At 55.2% G+C, this 19,302-nt stretch overlaps 1 protein-coding gene across 1 annotated transcript in view; it reads left to right on the forward strand.

Moving 5' to 3' along the window:
* The window catches only part of BAIAP2L1 (BAR/IMD domain containing adaptor protein 2 like 1), an 84,406-nt gene that overhangs the window by 63,915 nt on the left and 1,189 nt on the right, over positions 1–19,302 (forward strand). The window contains exons 4-12 of the mRNA XM_075565055.1: positions 4,309–4,370; positions 4,471–4,542; positions 5,567–5,704; positions 6,069–6,221; positions 7,749–7,916; positions 10,069–10,216; positions 11,625–11,832; positions 12,665–12,742; positions 14,250–14,427. Of these exons, the coding sequence (XP_075421170.1) occupies positions 4,309–4,370; positions 4,471–4,542; positions 5,567–5,704; positions 6,069–6,221; positions 7,749–7,916; positions 10,069–10,216; positions 11,625–11,832; positions 12,665–12,742; positions 14,250–14,427 (1,205 nt within the window). The remainder of the gene's footprint in view (positions 1–4,308; positions 4,371–4,470; positions 4,543–5,566; positions 5,705–6,068; positions 6,222–7,748; positions 7,917–10,068; positions 10,217–11,624; positions 11,833–12,664; positions 12,743–14,249; positions 14,428–19,302) is intronic.

Raw genomic sequence — 19,302 nt, forward strand, 5'->3', positions numbered from 1 at the left:
CGTTGTTATCCCCAGGAGTTCCTAAACTAGCACTAAATTCTGTTTTGGCAACATTTCTCAGAGGTCCACACGGTATAAAAGCCAAAATCTCTGCCATGAGTGAGTCCTTCCCAACTCACAGCAGCCTCCAAAAGGGCAGAACAATGGACCTGTGGGTTTCTGAGAATTTAACTCTCTACAGGAGTAGAAAGCTTCATCTTTCCCTGAGGAGTGGCTGGTGGTTTCAAACTGCTGACCCAGTGATTAGCAGTCCAGCATTTAACCCACTGCACAGCCAGGGCTGTAGAAATGAAGTTCACGAAAGACATTGTAAGTATCTTAGGAGGACCCCTATGGTGTAGTTGGTTACACGTTGGTCTGCTAACCACAAGGCCAGCAGTTCAAACCCAGCAGCCCTTCTGTGGGAGGAGGATCTGGCTTTCTTCTCTTGTAAAGAGTTACAGTCTCGGAAACCACGGGGCAGTTCCACTGTGTCCTGTAATATTGCCATGAGCAGAATCAGCTCGAAGGCAGTGAGTGTGATTTGGTATTGGAGTCATGTTTTAACAGAAATACTGCACAGAGGGTGGCTTCAGCACCAGGAAATTCGTTGTCTTACAGTGTAGGAGGCTAGGCGTCCTGGTGCAGGAGGTTGTGCTCTCTCTCTGAGCTGCTGCTCCTGGGTCTCCTCCCATTTCCACCGTGCTCGCTTGCTTAGCTCTTTATAACTCTAAAGAAATAGACTCAAAATATGAGACTCCAAAAAGTTCACAGGGAAATGGGATGGAAAGATAGTGAAAGTTTCTACAAACTTTTTGAAACCTCCTGGGCTACCCTGCAGAGCCCTGGTGGCATAGTGATTGCTCATTGGGCTGTTAACCACAAGGCCAGCAGTTCAAACCCACTGGTCATTCTGTGGGAGAAAGATGAGGCTTCCTGCTACTGTAAAGAGCGGCCGTCTCAGGCAGCTCCACCCTGTCCTGTTGGGTCACCACGACTCAGAATTGACACATAGCAGTGAGTTTGGGACACCCTGCACTAACCATGCTTCATCAACAGAACAGAGCCGTTCCCAGATGGGGTTATAGCCTCAGGTGTAGAGGTTAGGACTCACACTGTATCTTCTAGGGAATGTGTCATCCAAAACAAAGGGGAGCACCCCAACACAACAAGCAAACAACAACCGAACGCTTTAGCCTCAATCACTCTGCGTGAGTTCAGCAAAATTATTTTTAGGTACTTTTTAAAAGTAGCTCCAGCTTGCCAAGAATAGAGTGCTTGATTTTCAAATAGTTGAGTGGGTTTTTTTCTTGTTGTTTGTTTTTCATCTCCAATAAGAAGTCCGTGGGTTTAAAGCACTTGAGAGGAAGCTATTCAAAATCGTCGTGAACAAGTCCATTATCTTTTGACTCCAGTTCTCTACCAGCTTCACTCAGGAAAGTGCTTAGTAGCTTAAATGGCCTCGGCTCTAAAACGACATGCTCGGGTGGGGAGGTTTGGTTTGTTAGACTTCCTGCCTGTGAGAGACTGAAATGTAAGGTCCGTGAAGTGTCCCCGTCATTAGAGATGACAATGGGTACCTTGCCATTTGGTGGGAAGGGGCCAAGCGAGCCGGTGCCCATTTGTCCAGCAGGCTCTTCCCTGAGAGGTCCCTGGGACCACCCTGTGCTCTGACGTCACCACCAGCTTGGCTATAGGCAGCACTGTTCTCAGAGGGCTTCGGGGGCCCCACCCTGTGGGTGACAGTGAATACTGAGTCATGAAGATTGAACCAGAACCATATTGTCAAAACAGCCCGAATGCCCCTTCAGCATGGCATGGCAAGGCTTTGTTTGCACATCCTTCGGGTGTGTGATCAGGAGGGACCCGTGACCCATTCCTGGAGAAGGACACAGAGTTGGTAAAGTGGAAGACTCTCAGCAAGATGGATTGAAACTGTGCTTCCAATTGTGAGGACGCCACTGGATGGGGCGGTGTTTTGTTCTGTTGTGTAAGGGGTTATTATGAGCTGGACCCAAATAGCTGGCACCCAATACAACACCGTAGGAGGTGCAGGGGTGACGTGTCCCTTTCACGTTTTGGGAAGATTCCTGTCCCATGAGAAAGAGAATCTATAGGAGAGCTAGCTGCGTCCCTGGGAGGCCCATTGAGCATTGATGACAAGGGCTTGAGGGAAGGTGCCCATGGGACACGGGAGGGGCTGGATGGGTTTGTGTGGTGGGATGCACCTGGAGAGAGATGTCTCCCACTTCTCTGTTTACGGGTCCACCCCGGCAGGCCTTCCCTTGGTCCAGATAGGGATCCAGAGCCTGAGGAGGTTGGGGACCAGATGTGTGCTTCCCGCCACACACGCACCCCGGGAGACCCAGGCATAGGAAACGAGTCTCTATCCCTAGGTGGAACATGGGGGAGAAGGAGGTGTCCACTCTTCAGGAGGGGCTGCCTGTCAGTGCCCACAGCTGGGATTGGAAGCAAGTTCTGTTTTATACAAGTTAAATGAGAGGCACCCACTGGACCAGCCAGGCTCCTGGTGGCACAGAGGGTTAAGGATTCGGCCACAAGCCACCAACTACAGGCAGGGTGATTTGAATAAGCCACCCCGAGGCTCCTCAGAAGACCGGTCTGGCCACAACCTTAGAAACCCTGTGAGCAGTCTGCACGCACGCATGCACTCGCTCCTGCACACACACTGGATGCTGCCAGGCGTTTGGTGGTAGCTTCCCTTCGTGCGCCCTTCGTGCGCCCTCCGGCCCATTTGAGGGTCAGCAAGAGGCTGAGAGAGAGGCCGTTGCTCACCTTTGCTACTTCACTGCAAAAAGACACTTCCTCCACAAGCCAAGTGGTGTCACTGCTGCCTCTCGGGGGAAGATGCCTTTGTTCCAGAACATTCTCTCCTTTTATGCGGTCATGCTGGCCTCAGAACTGCAGTCCCAGGGGTACAAAGCTGAGCCCTGTGCAGGCTGCAATTTTCCGTGGTGGTCATATTTTCCAGAGCAACAGAGGGACCAGCCATAGTGTCTGCCAGTAACTCAGCCACGTAGAGAATGGGTGCATGGGGCTGAGGTGCAGGCTCCCAGGCAGAAGTTGTGGCATAGCACATGCATGCATACGTGTACTACACGGGTCGTGTGACATTTCCAGAAGTGACTCTCCGCCTCACTCGCCCTCACCCCATGTTGTCACTCTTGTGATCCTGTTGGTGTGATAAATGAAGCTGAGCAGCAGGAGCATGCAGGGGAGGGGAGGGCGTGCCGCACACTGCCCTGGCCCCCCAGTCAGGACCCGCCTTGTGCGCTTGTGCAAGTAAAGAATGTTGTGCTGCGCCCTCCGTGTGCATGGCTCTCAGGGTCCCCGGGGAGCGGGGTTCACACTGCACGAGGCAGCAGGCTGCATGGCTCGGGGGCTGTGAGGTGCTAGTCCGATCCGCTGGAGCAGCCTCTCTGGTCTTGAGGTGGGCAGATCCACCTGCCTCCTGGGCTGAGGCAGCCACCTGATCAGGGTTGTTTCTGGGGCAGAAAGTGATTTTCTCACAGCTTTGGAGAACGTAGTTTACTGAGCAGGGTGGAGACCCTAGTGGAGGGGGGGCTGCTTTAGACTCAAGGTGGGTGGTGAGAGTTTGGGCGGGGACCCCAGCCCCCTGAGTCAGCAGGCACCAAGATCAAGACTTAGCATCATATCCATTGGGTAGGGGAAAATACTGACACTGAAGCCATGCGTGTGTTTAAGAAACAAAGTAGCCTACGCAAATAACCTCCGGGAGTTACAGCATGCACAATTACATGGTGGGTGCATTCTGTGCACCAAATGCCGTAACACACGAAAAAGCAGCCTTTAGCTTTCATGATCATCAGTGTGTTTTGGAAATGATGTAAATATGAATTATTTGATCCTATAATTAGTTCCTGTAATGACCCAGAGCTGTTGTTAAGACAACTTAAAAATTAAACCAGATATACAGGCTTCAAGGAGCCCTCGTAGCACTTGGCTACTAAGAGGTCAGGATTTCTTGCTCAGAAGAAACCGCCTAGGAGACCCACAGGGGCAGCCCTGGTCTGCCCTGGAGGGTCACTACTGTGAGTCAGCATTGACGCAACCACAAGGTGGATTCCGCTTACAGAGCGAGAGACTAGCATGCACTTCAAGACAGAGTGGTATCTTCTGGTTAGCAACGTCGTAGAGTAAGCTTGTTGCCAACTGTGCTTAACACACACACACCCGTGTGGACGCACTGTCCTGACTGCACCCACTCCCCTCTGCCCCGTCCTCTGGATTTTTGTAAGACCTCACCTTGGTAGCCTCTGTCTCACACCCGTCTGGTCTTGTCCACAGGGCGTGTCCTTATAGAGATCTCGAGCACACACAAGACACTCAATGACAGCCTGGAAGAAAACGTAAGGAAACTTTGTCTAGTTACAAAAATGATCCTTGAAAAAAATTTTGCATGAAGTTTCTAAATGAGCATGAGTCCTTTTGCTTGCCTTTTGTTGCCAGTTTAAAAAATTCCACAAGGAAATCATACACGAGCTGGAGAAGAAGACAGAACTGGATGTAAAGTACATGAGCGTGAGTCTGGGGTCCTGCCCCGAGGGCAGGCCAATGTGGACCCTCTCAGTCTCGGGACCTTCCCCCAGGGTCCCCCCACCCAAAGGCTGCAAACGGTGCTGAGTGGAGAGACACGTCACATGACGCCGGCAGGGTGGTCCACACCGAGGGGGCTTGTTTTCACTGGCACTGTCTTTAAAAAGAATACAAAGTAAACATAGGCCATACATCGTGTTTCACTTTGGGAAAGAATGCTTCCCCAGGAGGAGCTGCGAGCATTCCCACGCAGTGCTGGCACTGTCCTGACTCCTGAGCGACACCCCAGTCTCCCTCAGCCCGGCCCTGCAGCCCATGCTTGCCCCACCCAAGGAAGGGCCTTGCCTTCTGACCAAGGCAGTGGACTCCCCCACCCCCTGTGTAGATGTAAGCACCCCCACAAGGCCTACCCCCAACACCTGTGTGCTCAGAGAACTTCTGGGGGAGGCCACTGCGCCCGGTGTTCGCTGAGGAGTTTGATGTCACACATGTTATCCGCACAAAAACTCCCTGGGGCAGCTACTGTCCTGACCCTCCCATTCCAGAGGCCAGGGGACAGTAGGTTTCAGAGAGCTGACCCAGTCAGAACAGCTCTGTTGGCTCCATAACCTGTGTCCCCCGCGGGGGCCCCTAGAAGCCCCAGTTCCTCCTGCTTCTTGACTTGAGAAATTGCAGAGCACAAGGAGCACGTGACTTGACTTTGTTTATGAACCAAAGCACCTTTCGGACCCCCGAGGGTCCGGAAACAACTGAGGAAAGGAGGGCTGGCTGCTCGTGAGGGAAAGAGCCGGTGTCTCCGTGTGCCAAGGGCTACCAGTCACGTCCAGGTCCTCTGGGAACCAGGTGGCAACACAGGCCAAGCAGCAATGTGAACACTGAAGGGGGGTGGGGCAGCAAGGTCATAGCCAGCCTCCCTGGTGGAGGTGCCTGCAGAAGTGCCCCAGGTGAATGGGGGAGGGGGGATGCTGGTCTGGCTGGGAGGTGCCTTTGAGCCCGACCTCATTTCCAGGCAACACTGAAGCGATACCAAACGGAGCACAGGAGCAAGCTGGACTCCTTGGAGAAGTCGCAGGCCGAGCTGAAGAAAATCCGGAGGAAGAGCCAAGGGGGACGGAACGCACTCAAGTACGAGCACAAGGAGACCGAGGTGAGCGGGAGGGTAGCAAGCAGCCGTGGTAGCAGTCACGGCTCCTGTTTCCGGAGCGCTGAGGCTTAGACCCTGTGGTTGGCGTTTGGGACTGGAACCTAGAACGTTCTGCTCCAGAGCCCACATGCCATCCCCACAGAGCCAAACTAACCTTCCGCGAGCATTGCACGGTGGGCACATAAAGACAGGAGTCTTAACGAGGAGAATTTTTATCCACTCAAGCTGGGTGGCAGCTTCTTTCTGCCTGCTGTTTGTTTGCATGGCATGCATGCTCCATTGTGAAAGCAGACAGGAGGCGGGCAGGCAGCTGTCTGGTTCCTGGAGCTCACTCCTGTCACCCTGTCGCGGTTGTTCATTTTCCCAGTACGTGGAAACCGTCATTTCTCGTCAGACGGAGATCCAGAAGTTCATCGCCGATGGCTGCAAGGACGCCCTGCTTGAAGAGAAGAGACGCTTCTGCTTCCTGGTCGACAAGCACTGCAGCTTTGCAGGGCACATGCATCAGTATCACCTCCAGGTGCGCGCTTCGGTCACTGCCCGCCGGACGCCGACCGACACTCGCTGTTTGACCCCAGGCCGCACCCCCTCCGCCTCCACTCCCCCGCCACACACACACCAGCATTTATGTGCCTCCCCCTTCTGAGGAGTCCAGGCCTTTGAGTAAAGCAGGCCCAGATGTGGTCTGACATGGCTTGCCAGGGTCCGGCTGTGGTGGACAGCTGCTAGCTCTCCCTACCCTGTGGTTCTGCAGCCCTGTCCCAGTGAGCACGTCCAAGGAGTGCTCTGCGTGAACTACATCCAGAAGGGCCCCTGGCTGCCCCCGAAACAGGGCCACTAAATTAGGGCCCTTCTAGCGTCCATGCTCAAGAGTAAGAGCCAAGTGTGGGGTGAGGGGCCCTGGGCTGTTTCAGACAGGGCAGAGGAGTGGCGGGGCAGCGATCTTGTGCAGCCTAGCTTCCTGGCCCCCAAAAAGGCCCCAGTCAGCGCCCCTAGACCCTCCCTGGCCAGCCTTCGGGCCCCTGGGAACGGAGTGGGGGTTCACACAGACTGTTTCACTGTCCTTCTTTTGTAACTTTGAACGTTTTTTTCATGGGTTTGTTGAATGTTTCCAGAACAAGTTGGTTTTCCATCCAACAACCCATAGTTTTATTCTGTGACAAGCATTCCAGCACCTCTTCGTACAGCCCCAGGCTCCCAGTCCCCTTCCTTCCTTCCTTTTTTTTCAGTTTTTAAACCTGTTATATTTTAATAAATATAACATCTTTCAAAATACAATATGTAACATAAATGAAACATTTTAAAAACCATGATGAAAGTAATATATAGATAAACCCAATTGAAAAACACTGGATATTTATCACCAGCCCTTTGCTGTACATTAGTGATTCTCAACCTTCCTAAGGCGCGACCCTTTAATACAGTTGCTCATATGGTGGTGACCCTCCAACCATAAAATTACTTTTGTTGCTACTTCATCACTGTCATGTTGCTACTGTTGTGAATCAGGTGACCCCTGTGAAAGGGTCATTCAACCCCCAAAAGGGTACATCCCTTCCTTTCTGCTGAGGTTCACAGCAACCACCCTGTGCTCCGGGTCGCAGGTGACTGACTGGTTAAGGAGGGCGGCCCACTCTGGAGCGACTGTCACCTTGTAGGCCTGTCTGTGGTTCGGCTGAAAGTCGAGCCCCGGGGATGAGTTCCCTGCTAGCCTGAGGATGTCAGGGCCATGGTCTCAGAGGCTCCCCTGTTGGTATCAGATCTTGAACTTTTTTTATGATTTTGAGTTTTGTTCTGAATATTTCTCCCACATTCCCCAGCCCCTCCTGTTGGGATCCTTTTCAGTCTCTGAACGTGTCCTCCATCCTGTGTCACCCCGTGTTAGTCTTCCTCCGTGTGGCCTGAGGGGCTGGCACACTTAAATGGAATCCTTCATGGGGCTCCCCAGCAAGACCGCCCAGCATGGTGTACACGGCCTGGCACTGCCTGCTGCCGTTCCCCTCAGCGCTGCCTGCTGCCCTGACCCATGTGTCTCTGGGATTTGCAGTCTGCAGAGTTGCTCAGTGCCAAGCTGCCCTGGTGGCAGGAAACATGTGGTGATGCCACCAAGGTGCCCGACAAGATCATGAACATGATAGAAGAGATCAAGACGCCGCTCTCCACCCCTGTGTCCGGGACGCCTCAGCCCTCGCCGATGGTCCAGAGAAGCAACATGGTAATAAGCGTCGGCGGCCTAGCCGGGAGCCCGGCTGCGGGCTTATGAATCGCAGGTTAGGCCAGGTCTCCTCACGGTGGAATGGATGTCACGGGTCCCTGGTTTTTCCTGCTGCTGCTGCTGGGTGCCATCCAGGCCACGTCAGCTCACACCGACCCCATGTGGCAGAGCCGAGCTGCCCGAGGCCACCCTCTTTGTGGTCACCACGGAGTCCTCTGAGGAGCTGCCAGACGGGTCAAACCCCAAGACTTTGGGCTAGCAGGCAATCCCTTTCCCACTGCACCTCCAGCCCCCCTTGTTCTCTCTCTAGGGCCCGTCTGTGCTCACACTAGGCCGGTAATCTGTGCAAAGGGCCACCTGCTGTGTTCAGTACTGGGGTCTCTTGTTTTGGAAAATGCATCGCCATGATTTTTAGTTCCAACTGGAAGATGTTTTCCCCGTGGAGGAAGCAGAGCTGTGCTGAGGAAGAGAACAGAGTGGCATGACTTCCGATGCCATTGACATCGTGGAAGTCACCACTGGGGCAGGCGTCCCCGGCATCTCTCCTCTGTGAGCTGGGCGTTGTCGTCTGCTGGTTGGTGGCCCTGGGTTCCAGTCTTATGTGGCGGTGTGGGTGTGGTCAGGGGCCCACTCCCCAGGGCAGCAGAGACAAAAGACCAGCTAGCCAGGGCTTATCACAGCATGGAGCCTAGGGAGAAAGACTCAGCCCCAAGCTGCAGGAGGTGGAGTGCCCTTGGGTCTTACCAGGGTCATGGTAGAGAGGAGCGATGTCTACCACTCCCACCACCCCACTGCTGTGTACACTGGGTGTGCTGCTCATCAGAAGCCCCAGTGGGGAAGTGGGCTATGCTTTGAGCTGTTCATCTCAAGGTCAGCGGTTCAAGCCCAGCAGTCCCCTGAGGGAGAAAGATGAGGCTGTCTGCTCCTGCAGAGTTTTAGAGCAATGTTTCCCAAAGTGGGTGATACTGGCCCCAAGGGGCCCCGGAATGATCCAGGGGGTCTGCAAAAGCCTTTCTATTTATTCTAGACAAAAGGTTTTAATGGCGGGGAGAGGGCATGAGTCATTTTTTTGTGTTTCTGAAAAGGGTGGTAGGCCAAATCTGCTTAGACACCTCCAATGTCAGTCTCAGACCCTGAGGAGCCTTCCAACTGCCCTGGGCTGCTGTGAGTCGGAGCCATCTCGTCAGCAGTGGGGTTTGGGCCATCAGAATCCCGTGAGGATTTCTTGGGATAAAGAAAAACATTTAAAAGCTAACTCTAAAATTTTCCAATGAAATGAAAGTGGGGGTGAACTGTATATTTACATTTATTTAAAAGCCCTTCTCCTGAGGCAGGGCAGCATCCAAAAACGGGTGCAGGGGGGCAGCTGCCCTTCACCAGGAAGGTGCTCAGCGGGCACTACAGTGAGTTGGGAAAGGACCGCTTGCTTAATGAGTAGCTACTCACCAGGAAAGCGCTTGGCTGCTCGACAAGGTCAGCGGTTCAGACCCACCCGGTGGCCTCCCAGAGAAAAACGAGGCCACCAGCACCCATAGAGCTGCCAGCCTCGGAACCCAGTAAGACAGCCCCGCTCTGCCCCTCGGGTTCCGCGGGTCAGATAGCCATGAGTTATGTTGGTTGTCCCGCTCTGCCCCTCGGGTTCTGGGGGTCAGATAGCCATGAGTTATGTTGGTTGGTTTTACAGTCCTGATACAAAGAAAATTGAGGATGACTTTTGATAGACCCCCAAGCAGAGCTAGAAACCTGCAGCCAGCTTCCTGAGGGCCGGCGGGCCAGTTCGGGCTCTCCCCTCTGGCGCTCACAACAGCGCTGGCAGGCCTCCGTGACCGCACGAGAAACATGACAAATCCCTCTAGCTGTCCATCCATCCTTCTTGGGACTGCGCCTCTAAGAAACTGGCCCGTGGCCGTCGACACTGGAAGGCAGGATCTGCATGTTACTGTAGAAAACGAGAAGGGGAACCTTTTATTTTCCCTTGAAGTCAGGGGGGCTACAAAGAGGAGTAACAGGGCGTGTGCCACACGTGAGATCTTTGCAGGGGAGCGCAGACAGAGCTGGAGGAGGACGAGGTGGTGCTGACCAGTCCGGGGAAGCCCTATTGTCGATTCACTGCGTGGTACTCAGCCTTAGACCAACAGAGGGTTTTCCACAGGTCGGGAAAGATTACGACACCCTTTCTAAATATTCACCAAAGATGCTCCCGGCCACGTCAACTAAAGTCTACAGCGGTCCCCTGATCGATATGTTTACTAACCCAGCAACCGTGGCCCAGAATTCAGAAAGGACAAACAATTCAACAGGTAAGAGACCTGGTGTGATTTTGAAGGCTTTATTATTATTTATTATTCATATAAATGGTGGGCATGCTTTGAATATGCGGTGGTGAACTGGAGCTTTATAAGCAGACACTCACAGCTTATGTCTCAGCTCCAAGCAGATAAAGGTCTAGGTGTGACTCAGGCAGCCTGTAGAGAGCGAGCCAGCCGACAAGATGTGCAGGGGGGTGAGGGCAAGGGTATTTGTTGAGTACTAGCCCCGGGAGCGCACAGCAGCAGCAGCCATAGGTGATGCTCAACCTGTGGGTCGCGACCCCTTTGGGGGTCGCCCGACTCCTAGCAGTAGCAAAATGACAGTGATGAAGTAGCAATGGAAATAATTTCATGGTTGAGGGGGGGCTTGTCACTACATGAGGAACTAACTGGATGAAAGGGTGGCAGCCCCGCTGGCCTCGGGGGTACACGTGGGGCTGCCATCCACACACTCAGCCGTGGAGACCAGCAGCCGCTCCTTGGGAGAGAGCCGAGGCTTTCTGCTCCGTGCAGTCCTAGTCTGGGAAGCCCACGGGGCAGCTCTAGATCAGAACTGACTCAATGGCAGCACGTTTGGTTTTTTGGAAGACAGTGGACCCTGCCCATCAAAAGCTGCTGCCTGAAACAACAGGTGTTCTAGAGTTGGCACTGGCCCCCGAGGGCAGCCGCTGGTTCTCAGATGGTTCTCTCTGGGGTGCGTCCCGGTTCCAGCTGCAAGTGTGGTTGGCGGGGTTCTGCCTGCAGATGGAGTCAAGTTCCTCTCCAGTTCTTACGGAAGCAGCAAAGGTCCGTCAGTTCACGGTGGATTCTAACTGGATTGTAAGATGAGAACACAAAGGGAGCCAAGTGCAGGGCCCTCAGCGAGAAACGCTGTGTCCCAGGTTGGGGTGGGGGTCAGGTCGTTTACATCTGCCTCACTGCCTCCACTTCACGAGTTTGACACACAGGACCCTTGGGGGCTGCGTGGCAGGAGATGACCCCAGGTCTGTGTGAACGGTGTGAAGAATCCAAGAATGCTGCAGAGTGAGAGCTTGCGTTGTTTTCAGGCAGAGATGCCAGATCCAGCCCTAGGGTAGCAGAACGTGAGTGGGAGGAAGCCTGTCACATAAGCCTGTCCGTGTACATGCAGGAGTGATACCAGCCTGCGTTTGCTTTTTGACACACAACATGCTCCCAGGGCTTACGGGTGCTGCCGGCTGCCCTCCGTGACTCCTGAGCCTGCCACTACCAGCTCGGGTCCCGGCGAGTCACTCGGTCTCATGGTCTGTTGGTGTGGACGGCACGGTGCTTCTCTCTGCCCCCGCCCAGCCTGGGCTCTCTGCTCCACTGGGGTCAGTGGACTGGGAATGAGTGTGTCCGTGAGTGAAGCGTCATTCACGCCAGCTTCCTCTTGGACCAGAGCCTCCTGAGGACCCGAGTCTCCAGCGCTCGGTGTCCGTGGCCACGGGCCTGAACCTGATGAAGAAGCAGAAGGTGAGGGCCATCTTCGCCCATGCCGACGGCGGAAACAAGACCCTGCTCAGCTTCACCAAGGGGGCCGTCATCACGCTGCTCATCCCCGAGGAGAAGGACGGCTGGCTCTACGGGGAGCTGGACACCACCAAGGTGTAAGTCCCACGAGGCTCGGGCCATCCTCTATTGTACACGCCCTAGTGGTGCGGTGGGTTAAGCATTGGGCTGCTCACTGCAAGGCTGGAGGTTCAAACACCAGCTGCTCCTCCAGAGAAGGTAAGACCTGGGAAACTCTATGGAGCAAGTCTGCCCTGTCCTGTCGGGGCTCTGGGTCAGTCACTGGACAGCAGTGGGGAGCTGCGTGTGCAGCAGACCTGCCGGTGCAGATCCTGGTTTCCACGGAGTGGATGTGGGGAGCTGCCCTGCATCCAACGTGGGTACCGTTTTCCCAAACACATGTTCCTGTGGCACGTCTGTTGCTCATGCCTGCCATGTTTCAGACTTCCTCACGATGGTATCCCACACTTCAGACCAGGGAAACCAAACGCACGTGGGGCTTACTGGATGAGCTCTTTGCTCAACTGGGGAGGACTGAAATAGGGCCCCAGACTCCCGAGGCCTGCCTGGACTTGGTATTCCAACAGATAAGACCAGAGTCTACAAAGTCACCTCAGAGCAGATAATGTTCACCTGGTCTTTTGTTTCTTCCAAGCATGTGACTTGCTTTCTCAAGCACGATCTGCGTTTATCAGTCGTTCTGTTATGACCTCACATTAAATAGTAAACACTGCCCTCACCTGTCAGTCCGCCTGGAACCAGGCTTATCAGTGGCATGTGTGTTTCCACGAGCCTCGGCCCACACGTAGGCCCTGTGGTGAGCCTGGGTGGGTCAGCCCCTGCACCCTCACCATTGCTCCCTGGCTTGCCTGCTGTTGAGCTGTCCGCTGCTCGTACCACAGAAAGGTCTTCTCTCCCCCTCCCCTGCAGGAGAGGCTGGTTCCCATCGTCGTACACACAGGTGCTGGAGGGGAACGCAGAGGAAGCAGCCGCTCCGCCCTTGCCAAGGTAGCCCCTGAGTGTGGTCCCTTCTCCCCAGCCACCAGAAGCCCACCCTGAGCCCAGCATGTCAGTCCGGAAATATTAGAGAAACAAATTCATAAACACTCACATGTGTACAAGAAAGAGCTTTATCTACAAGAGCAGTTGAATATTGAGAAAACATCACAGCCAGTCCAGATCAAGTTCTTAAGTCTGATATTAACCCTTATGTCTGATACCAATCTGTAAAATCCTCTTCAGACTCACAAAACACATGCAAAGATGCCAAGTGCAGGAAGATCACAGGCCAGTGGGTGGGAAGTCTTGTGGGTCCAGTGGCATTGTAAGCATCTCAGTGCTAGCAGGAGTCTCTCCGGGGCTCCTCCAGTTCTCAGGCACGGGGTCTGTCAGCTTGGTGCCATGTGTCTTGTCAGGAGAGCGGCTCTCAGGGAGTTCACCTTCTCAGTAGAGTCTCCAAGGGAGTGAGCAGAGAGAGTGTCTCCTGCCTCCAAGGAGGAAAAATAAAGGAGCTCCCAGAATTCTCAGGAGAAGGCCATGTTCACACAGAGGCCTCATTGGCTATGATCTGATCGACGGACTAGACTCCACCCCTTCACTCTTAATCCTCTCAAGTCCCAAACTGACACCAGATGATGTAACTGCCACACCCAGGTTCCAAGCAGAGCCGTGGGCAGGGGGAACGAGAGGTCACCATCCCACCCTGTTCCATTCTTCCATCGTTCATGGGGATCTGGACAGGGTCCAGCAGATGGAGAGACCCAGCCAACCTCTCATCAGTGCTGCTCTGGTTACAAAATGTGGTCCTTAGTACAGCCTCGAACCTTGGGGAACGCACTTTCCAGAATGTTCTACCTTGGATTCTTTTCTTTCCACTCCTCCAACCATTCTGTGTGTGCACCTCAAAGGGTTCTTCTGCTGCCCATCCTGTGGACACTGATGGTCCTCAGGCCTCCCCGCCCAGGGCTTGAGTCCCACCTCTGGTACTCAACAAGTGTGTTTCAGGGCAGCACAGTGTCAGTGACTGCCATGACTCAGAGCCCATTCCAGTCCCAGTCTCCGAGGTGTGCCCCAGGGAACTGGGGCGGTGCTCCAGGAACCACACACACATCTCCCCCCTCCCCACTTCACGGTGGCTCCTGAGTCCACCTCCTCTCATCCCCCATCCAGTAGCACCCCGGGATGCCAAGACATGACAGTAACGTTTGTGGAGACAGCATGGTGGTTCCTTTTTATCTTTAAGTGTTTACTTAGGTTTGTGCTGTGGTCTGTCTTTTTCAATTGATCACTATAGATTATATAGATAAGGTCCAACTCCTAATCAAGCTAGCTAGCGTCTGCTTTGTTTGTTCATGACTGAAGATTGGCCATTCAAAACACTGCAGTGTTGTAGGGTGCATGCGGGTAGGGGTGTGCACGTGTGCGCCTGTGTGTTGGCAGCGGCCCCCTCAACCATCTATTGCTGGGTCAGAGGCTGGCAGGCTTGCCCTCACTATCCTGACCTGTTTCCTCTCAGCCCTGTGCCCGTGCGGAGTGTCAGCACTGTGAACCTGGCTGAGAAGAGCCAGGTCTTCTTCCCCCCGCCAGATTACCAAGACTGTCTGTCCACGGGGGCAGCTGCGGACAAGAGAGAGGCTCCCACACAGACCTCAACCTTCAGAGTGACAGCGCCCAAGCCGGAAGCTGCGTCTCCTGTGAGTAAAGCCACCAGCCTCATTTCCCCAAGTTTCCACTCCCATCCCCACTGTCCTAGCCCCTCCCGGTCCTCCACCCTCCTCCTGGTCAGCCTCTTCCTCCCTAGCCCTTCTTTTCTCAGGTAGAGTGGGGGCCCAGTGGCTCCCCATCACCACTTCTCCTTAGGCTTTGAAATCTCTTGGCTTTGGGTTACGCTGAAGGCCTTGGATCATTAATCCCCTTTTCTGCAGTGGCTCCGGGTGTCAGGTGGTTTTCTGAAGGGAGGCTGAAGGTGAACCCTGGGAAGCTTAACCTTCAGGTTGCTCGGGAAGCATTTACCTCACACCGGCAGGCAGTCTCGTGAGCACTGCCACCCCTCTTGTCCTTGAATGACCTGTGAGGGCCCCGACTGACCAGAGGCTGCGTGCCCCAGGCACCAGCCCTGGCAGCTCAGAGAGGTACAAAGACCGGCTCCTGGGCCCTTGGGCCATGGTGCTTCCTGGTGAGAGGACGTGGACATGGACAAATAAGCAGACCAGGTTTTTGCTGGTCATTGGGTTTTGTGTCGTCCCCCCATGTTAAAACTGACTACTGTGTACTCTATGAGAAAAGCTAGTAGGGAACCAGCATTAAGGGCCGTGGAAGCGGCCAGAGTAACCCAGGGTGGGAGGCAGCCATGGGGACACAGACTGAGGCTGGCATGCTGGCGGTGTCCCGTGGAAGTGTGGTATGTTGTGTGGGCAGCCCTGGCTGAGGGGCATTGTGCAGTCTCCACGTGGGCCTTCAAGCCACCTTCCTGTGGGGCCAGGGAGCCCAGAGTGGGAAGGCGCCTCCAGGACTGGACAGAGCTGCTGGCAGCAGCGCCCCCTGCTGGGTACCCTGGGAACACATGGCTGAGTGGACAGTAGACTCACCAGGTGACACAACCCCGAGGAGGCGCCGCAGCCGTCTGGGGGCCAAAGTGATGGACAACTCCACATCTTTTGAGGGTGAGAAGCAGTAGGCTCTGAGGTGACAAACACCCAACACCCTTTGTGCCATCGGGCCACAGTTTAAAGTGAAGCCAGCCAGGGTGCCGCTCTCCAGCATCTTTGGATGCTGGCTTTGGAGGAGGGCCAGGCAGGAAGGTGGGGAGCGGGTGGTACCAGGGACTGGCTAGGGAGTGCAGTGTGAGGATGGACTGGGAACTGTCAGCGAGGTGGAGACTGCTGAATGGCTGAGTTTGAAGGATGATGGGAGGTGGCTGTCCGGTGGAAGGGACACTCAGCTGGACGAGCCCCCAGGTGCAGATGGTTCCACCAAGCTGGACCCCAAGTCTGCCAGGCTGCCGTGCCCTTGCCTCATGGAAAGTCACCAGGAGGTTGTGGTCCAGCCCTTGCCACCTCATTGTCTTTTATTCGGTTATCACCGGGTGCTGTCTCTGGCTGCATACATCCCTGTCCAGCAAAGGGGGTCGGTGCTCTACAGCCCTGTCCCAGCAGCCATAGGGGGGTCTCAGTTCAGGTGGGTGCGCAGGCAGAGCCTTGTGATCACAGGACCAGGCTGCTCTTCCGAAAGCCTGCTCTGTGCCTTAGCAGTGAGGCATTATGGGACAAAGCCCTGCCTCGTGTCTGAAATATCAGATGTCGTCGTCTTTGTGCAGCTTGTCTGCTGGGTACACCCACTGTGTGGCCTGGGTCTGCTCATTGGTTCCTGTGACTCCTAATGTCTTCACTCCAGAAAGTGTTCTCTCCCCTTGTGGTTGGTTGTCTTCTCCCGAGGTGGAGGAGCCTGGCCCATGCCCGGTGCATCCGCAGACGTCCTGTGCTCCGTTGCCCCTACACGTGAGCGGGGGGGGGGAGGGGGGGGAGCATCAGACCAGGGTGCAGCTGCTGCTCACCTGCCTGCTTGGTTTTGCCAGAGCACATCTTGGTCGGAGTGGGCTGTGCGGACAGTCCCCATGCTATCGTTGTGTGGTAGAGCACTCTGGAAAGTTTCTCAGTGAGAAATGTCCTAGATGCACACGGGTTTGAGGCAGCCATCGACAGGGCACGCCGAGCACTGTGGCTTTATCGAGGTTGGCACTGGGGTGATACATAACGGCACTGCGGGCATTTTGCTGTCATGGCCCTCACTGGCCTGGGCAACAAGAACGTGTGTTCCTCCCGGCGTAGCACAGACAAGGAAAGTTTGGGTGTTGAGCACGCTGCTGTCTGATGGGTCGGAAAGTCGTGTTCCCCTGGCAGGGTCAGGGTGACCCAGTGTGATCTGCCACGGGAGGAAGCCACATTGAAAGGTGTTGAGGAAAAGCATCGTTGGCATTGGTCCACATCTCATCTCAAGCCCCCAGCAGCGCTGTTTCAGGCAGCACCCCATCACCGCCGCCTGCTTTGAGCATAAGTGCACCGTGAGTCCCTCACCATCACCCCAGGAGGCAAAATACACGCAGCTTCTGACCACTTGGGCTATCCTGCCCCCCTTGAGGGGCACCTCAGGTGCTGCCAAACACCTAGTGAGCCCATGGCAGTGCTCTGGGGGATGAGTTTGCTACAGTTGACTGGGGACCCCGAGCGCAGGGAGAGCTTGCTGAAGTGCTTCACACGGAGCGTGTTTTACAGACTGAGGCTGTGGGAACCCTGTGTGGAGCAAGCCTGTTGGCACCATTTTCCCAACAGCCTGTGTGTGCTCACGCTGTCTGTGTGCGTCTCGGTCACTCTCAGTGTGTCCACCCAGCCTCCTCTCACTGTGCTGTGGCCACACGCATCATGACAACAGTGATCTGCAGACTTAAAGTCCACTCTGAAATCTACCCCCTACCATGTCTACAGCATGGCCAGCCCAGTGCTGCTCCTCTGGTCTGGGGGAGATCGGAAAACACCCGTGCATCCAGGTCAGGACTCCCTAACCGCCAGCCAGTGGAAGTGGAGTTCACCTCAAGGAGAGCCTCTAAGGACCCAACACCTGGGCTATGATCTCAGGGGCACTCACCTGGCCCCCATCCCCTCCAGCATCACCTCCAGCCCTGTGTCAGTGAAGTGCTGCAGTGGGTCTGGTTTTGGAATGAAGACTAGTAACTGCAGAGTTGAGAGCCACGCAGGTATCCAGGACCACCACTCACTCACAGCCCGGCACCACTGCTCAACTACTGATGCACGATTTCTGAAGGAAGACATCCAGGAGTGAGAGCGGCGGCGTTCCATAAGATGCTGCCTCTCTTCACCCCCAGCTGGAGGCAGGCTGCAGTGGCTCAGCAAGATGCCAGGAACCCACCTAGGAGTGCCCAGTGGGCCGTCTGGTCCCAACAGCCTCCCAGCAGGAGGCCCAAGATCTCATTATGTGGAACTTGAGAATTTACAAATCAGGTATGCAATAGAATTGTCCAGAGCTTTCTGGATGGCAGCAGTGTGATCCTGAGCAGTGAGTGGCAGCGCATCTGAGGAACTGAGTTCTGTGTTTGACTCGTTACCTTGAGTCACCATCCATGTCAGGCCAGCGTCGGTCAGACTAAACAGAACAGTTCACCAGGAGCGAAGCAGAAAGCAAGCAGCCCCACCCGCTCCTCAGGACTGGGGACGCTCCTGGAGGATTGCACGTGGAAGCAGCTTTCAGAACCACCTGGAACGGTGGCTCCTCTTTGGCCGCTCTCCACCTTCACTGTGGCCGACGGCCGCATACCCAGAGTGGCTGCTTGACACTGTTGGGCTTCTGCATCCCCCTCTTGAGACTAAAGGGGCTGTAACCAGGGAGCTGAGTCCCTGGCTCTCCAGGTGAGACTGGCCAGTTGACAGGGCTCACCTGTTCAAACAACTGCTCATCGGGGCTGCTGATGAGGAATATGAATGGGCCTCCAGCAGGCTTTAAAAACAAAGGGAGGGGGTTTCATGGGAGTCCAGGGTGCGCAGCAGGAAGGAAGGGGGTTTCATGGGGTCTAGGGCGAGCAGCGGGGAAAGCGGCTTAAGCTGGTCTGCTGCCCAGCACCCTCACAGGCCTGGCTCGGCCAGGATCACCAACAAGCTGGCCAGGGCCTGTGAGTTCCTTAGTCCAGCAGCAAGGAGGGGGCGGGCCGTCACAGCACCTGTTCTGTGGCAGCAGGGGAACCAAGGTGTGGCACCCTGTGTCGTGCAGGGCAGCACCAGTGACCAGTAGCTGCCCTACTCACTAATGTCAAGGTCCTTCCCATCCATGGCCAGTGTGTGCACTCTGGTTGGGGTTGGTTAGGCCCTCCTATAAGCAGCTGGTGGAGGCCCTGGGACCAACGAATAACACCAATCAGGGCTGAGGCCAAGGCTGGATGGGGAGACTTACAGACTTTCCTGGCTGGTGAGGCAGAGGAGAAGGGAGACAGGCCAGCTGGGCTGCTGTTTGAGAGGAAAGGTGGGAGGGGGCTGGGGCAGCTTAGGAAATGGAGGTGAAGTGTCCCGTGTGGGGCAGGGAGGCTGAGCAACTCCTAAGGAGAATCTTCTAGATGTCCCAGCGAGAACGCCTTGAATTGAGTAGCCGCCTCACTGGCATGAGGAGGGGTTGTGGGCAGGCATAGGGGGTGGCTAGGGGCAGGAGGGAGAGGGGACTTATCTCTGATAACTTGCCCCTCAAAGGTCCTCTTGAGAACACACTGCCAGTTGTGACTAGACCTGCCCCGTCCCGCCTGATGCAGGCCTCCTTATCCATGGCTGGTGGGATCCAGTGTGAGAGAAAGCTGTCAAGAAGGGAGATGGGCGTGGGGGCACCTGGGGAGGCACAGGTGCAAGTGTCTGATGGAGGGGAGGGGTGATGACAGCACAAGCTGGTCACTGACACTCGCTAACTACAGAGCCCCCATCTGCCCCTTCCCGCACATCTCAAACCAAACCCACAGCCATCCAGTCGTTCTGACTCGTGCTGACCCTAGAGGTCACGGTAGACCTGCCCCTGTCAGT

The sequence above is a fragment of the Tenrec ecaudatus genome, chromosome 12 (assembly GCF_050624435.1).
Source record: "Tenrec ecaudatus isolate mTenEca1 chromosome 12, mTenEca1.hap1, whole genome shotgun sequence".
NCBI classification, from domain to species: Eukaryota; Metazoa; Chordata; class Mammalia; order Afrosoricida; family Tenrecidae; genus Tenrec; species Tenrec ecaudatus.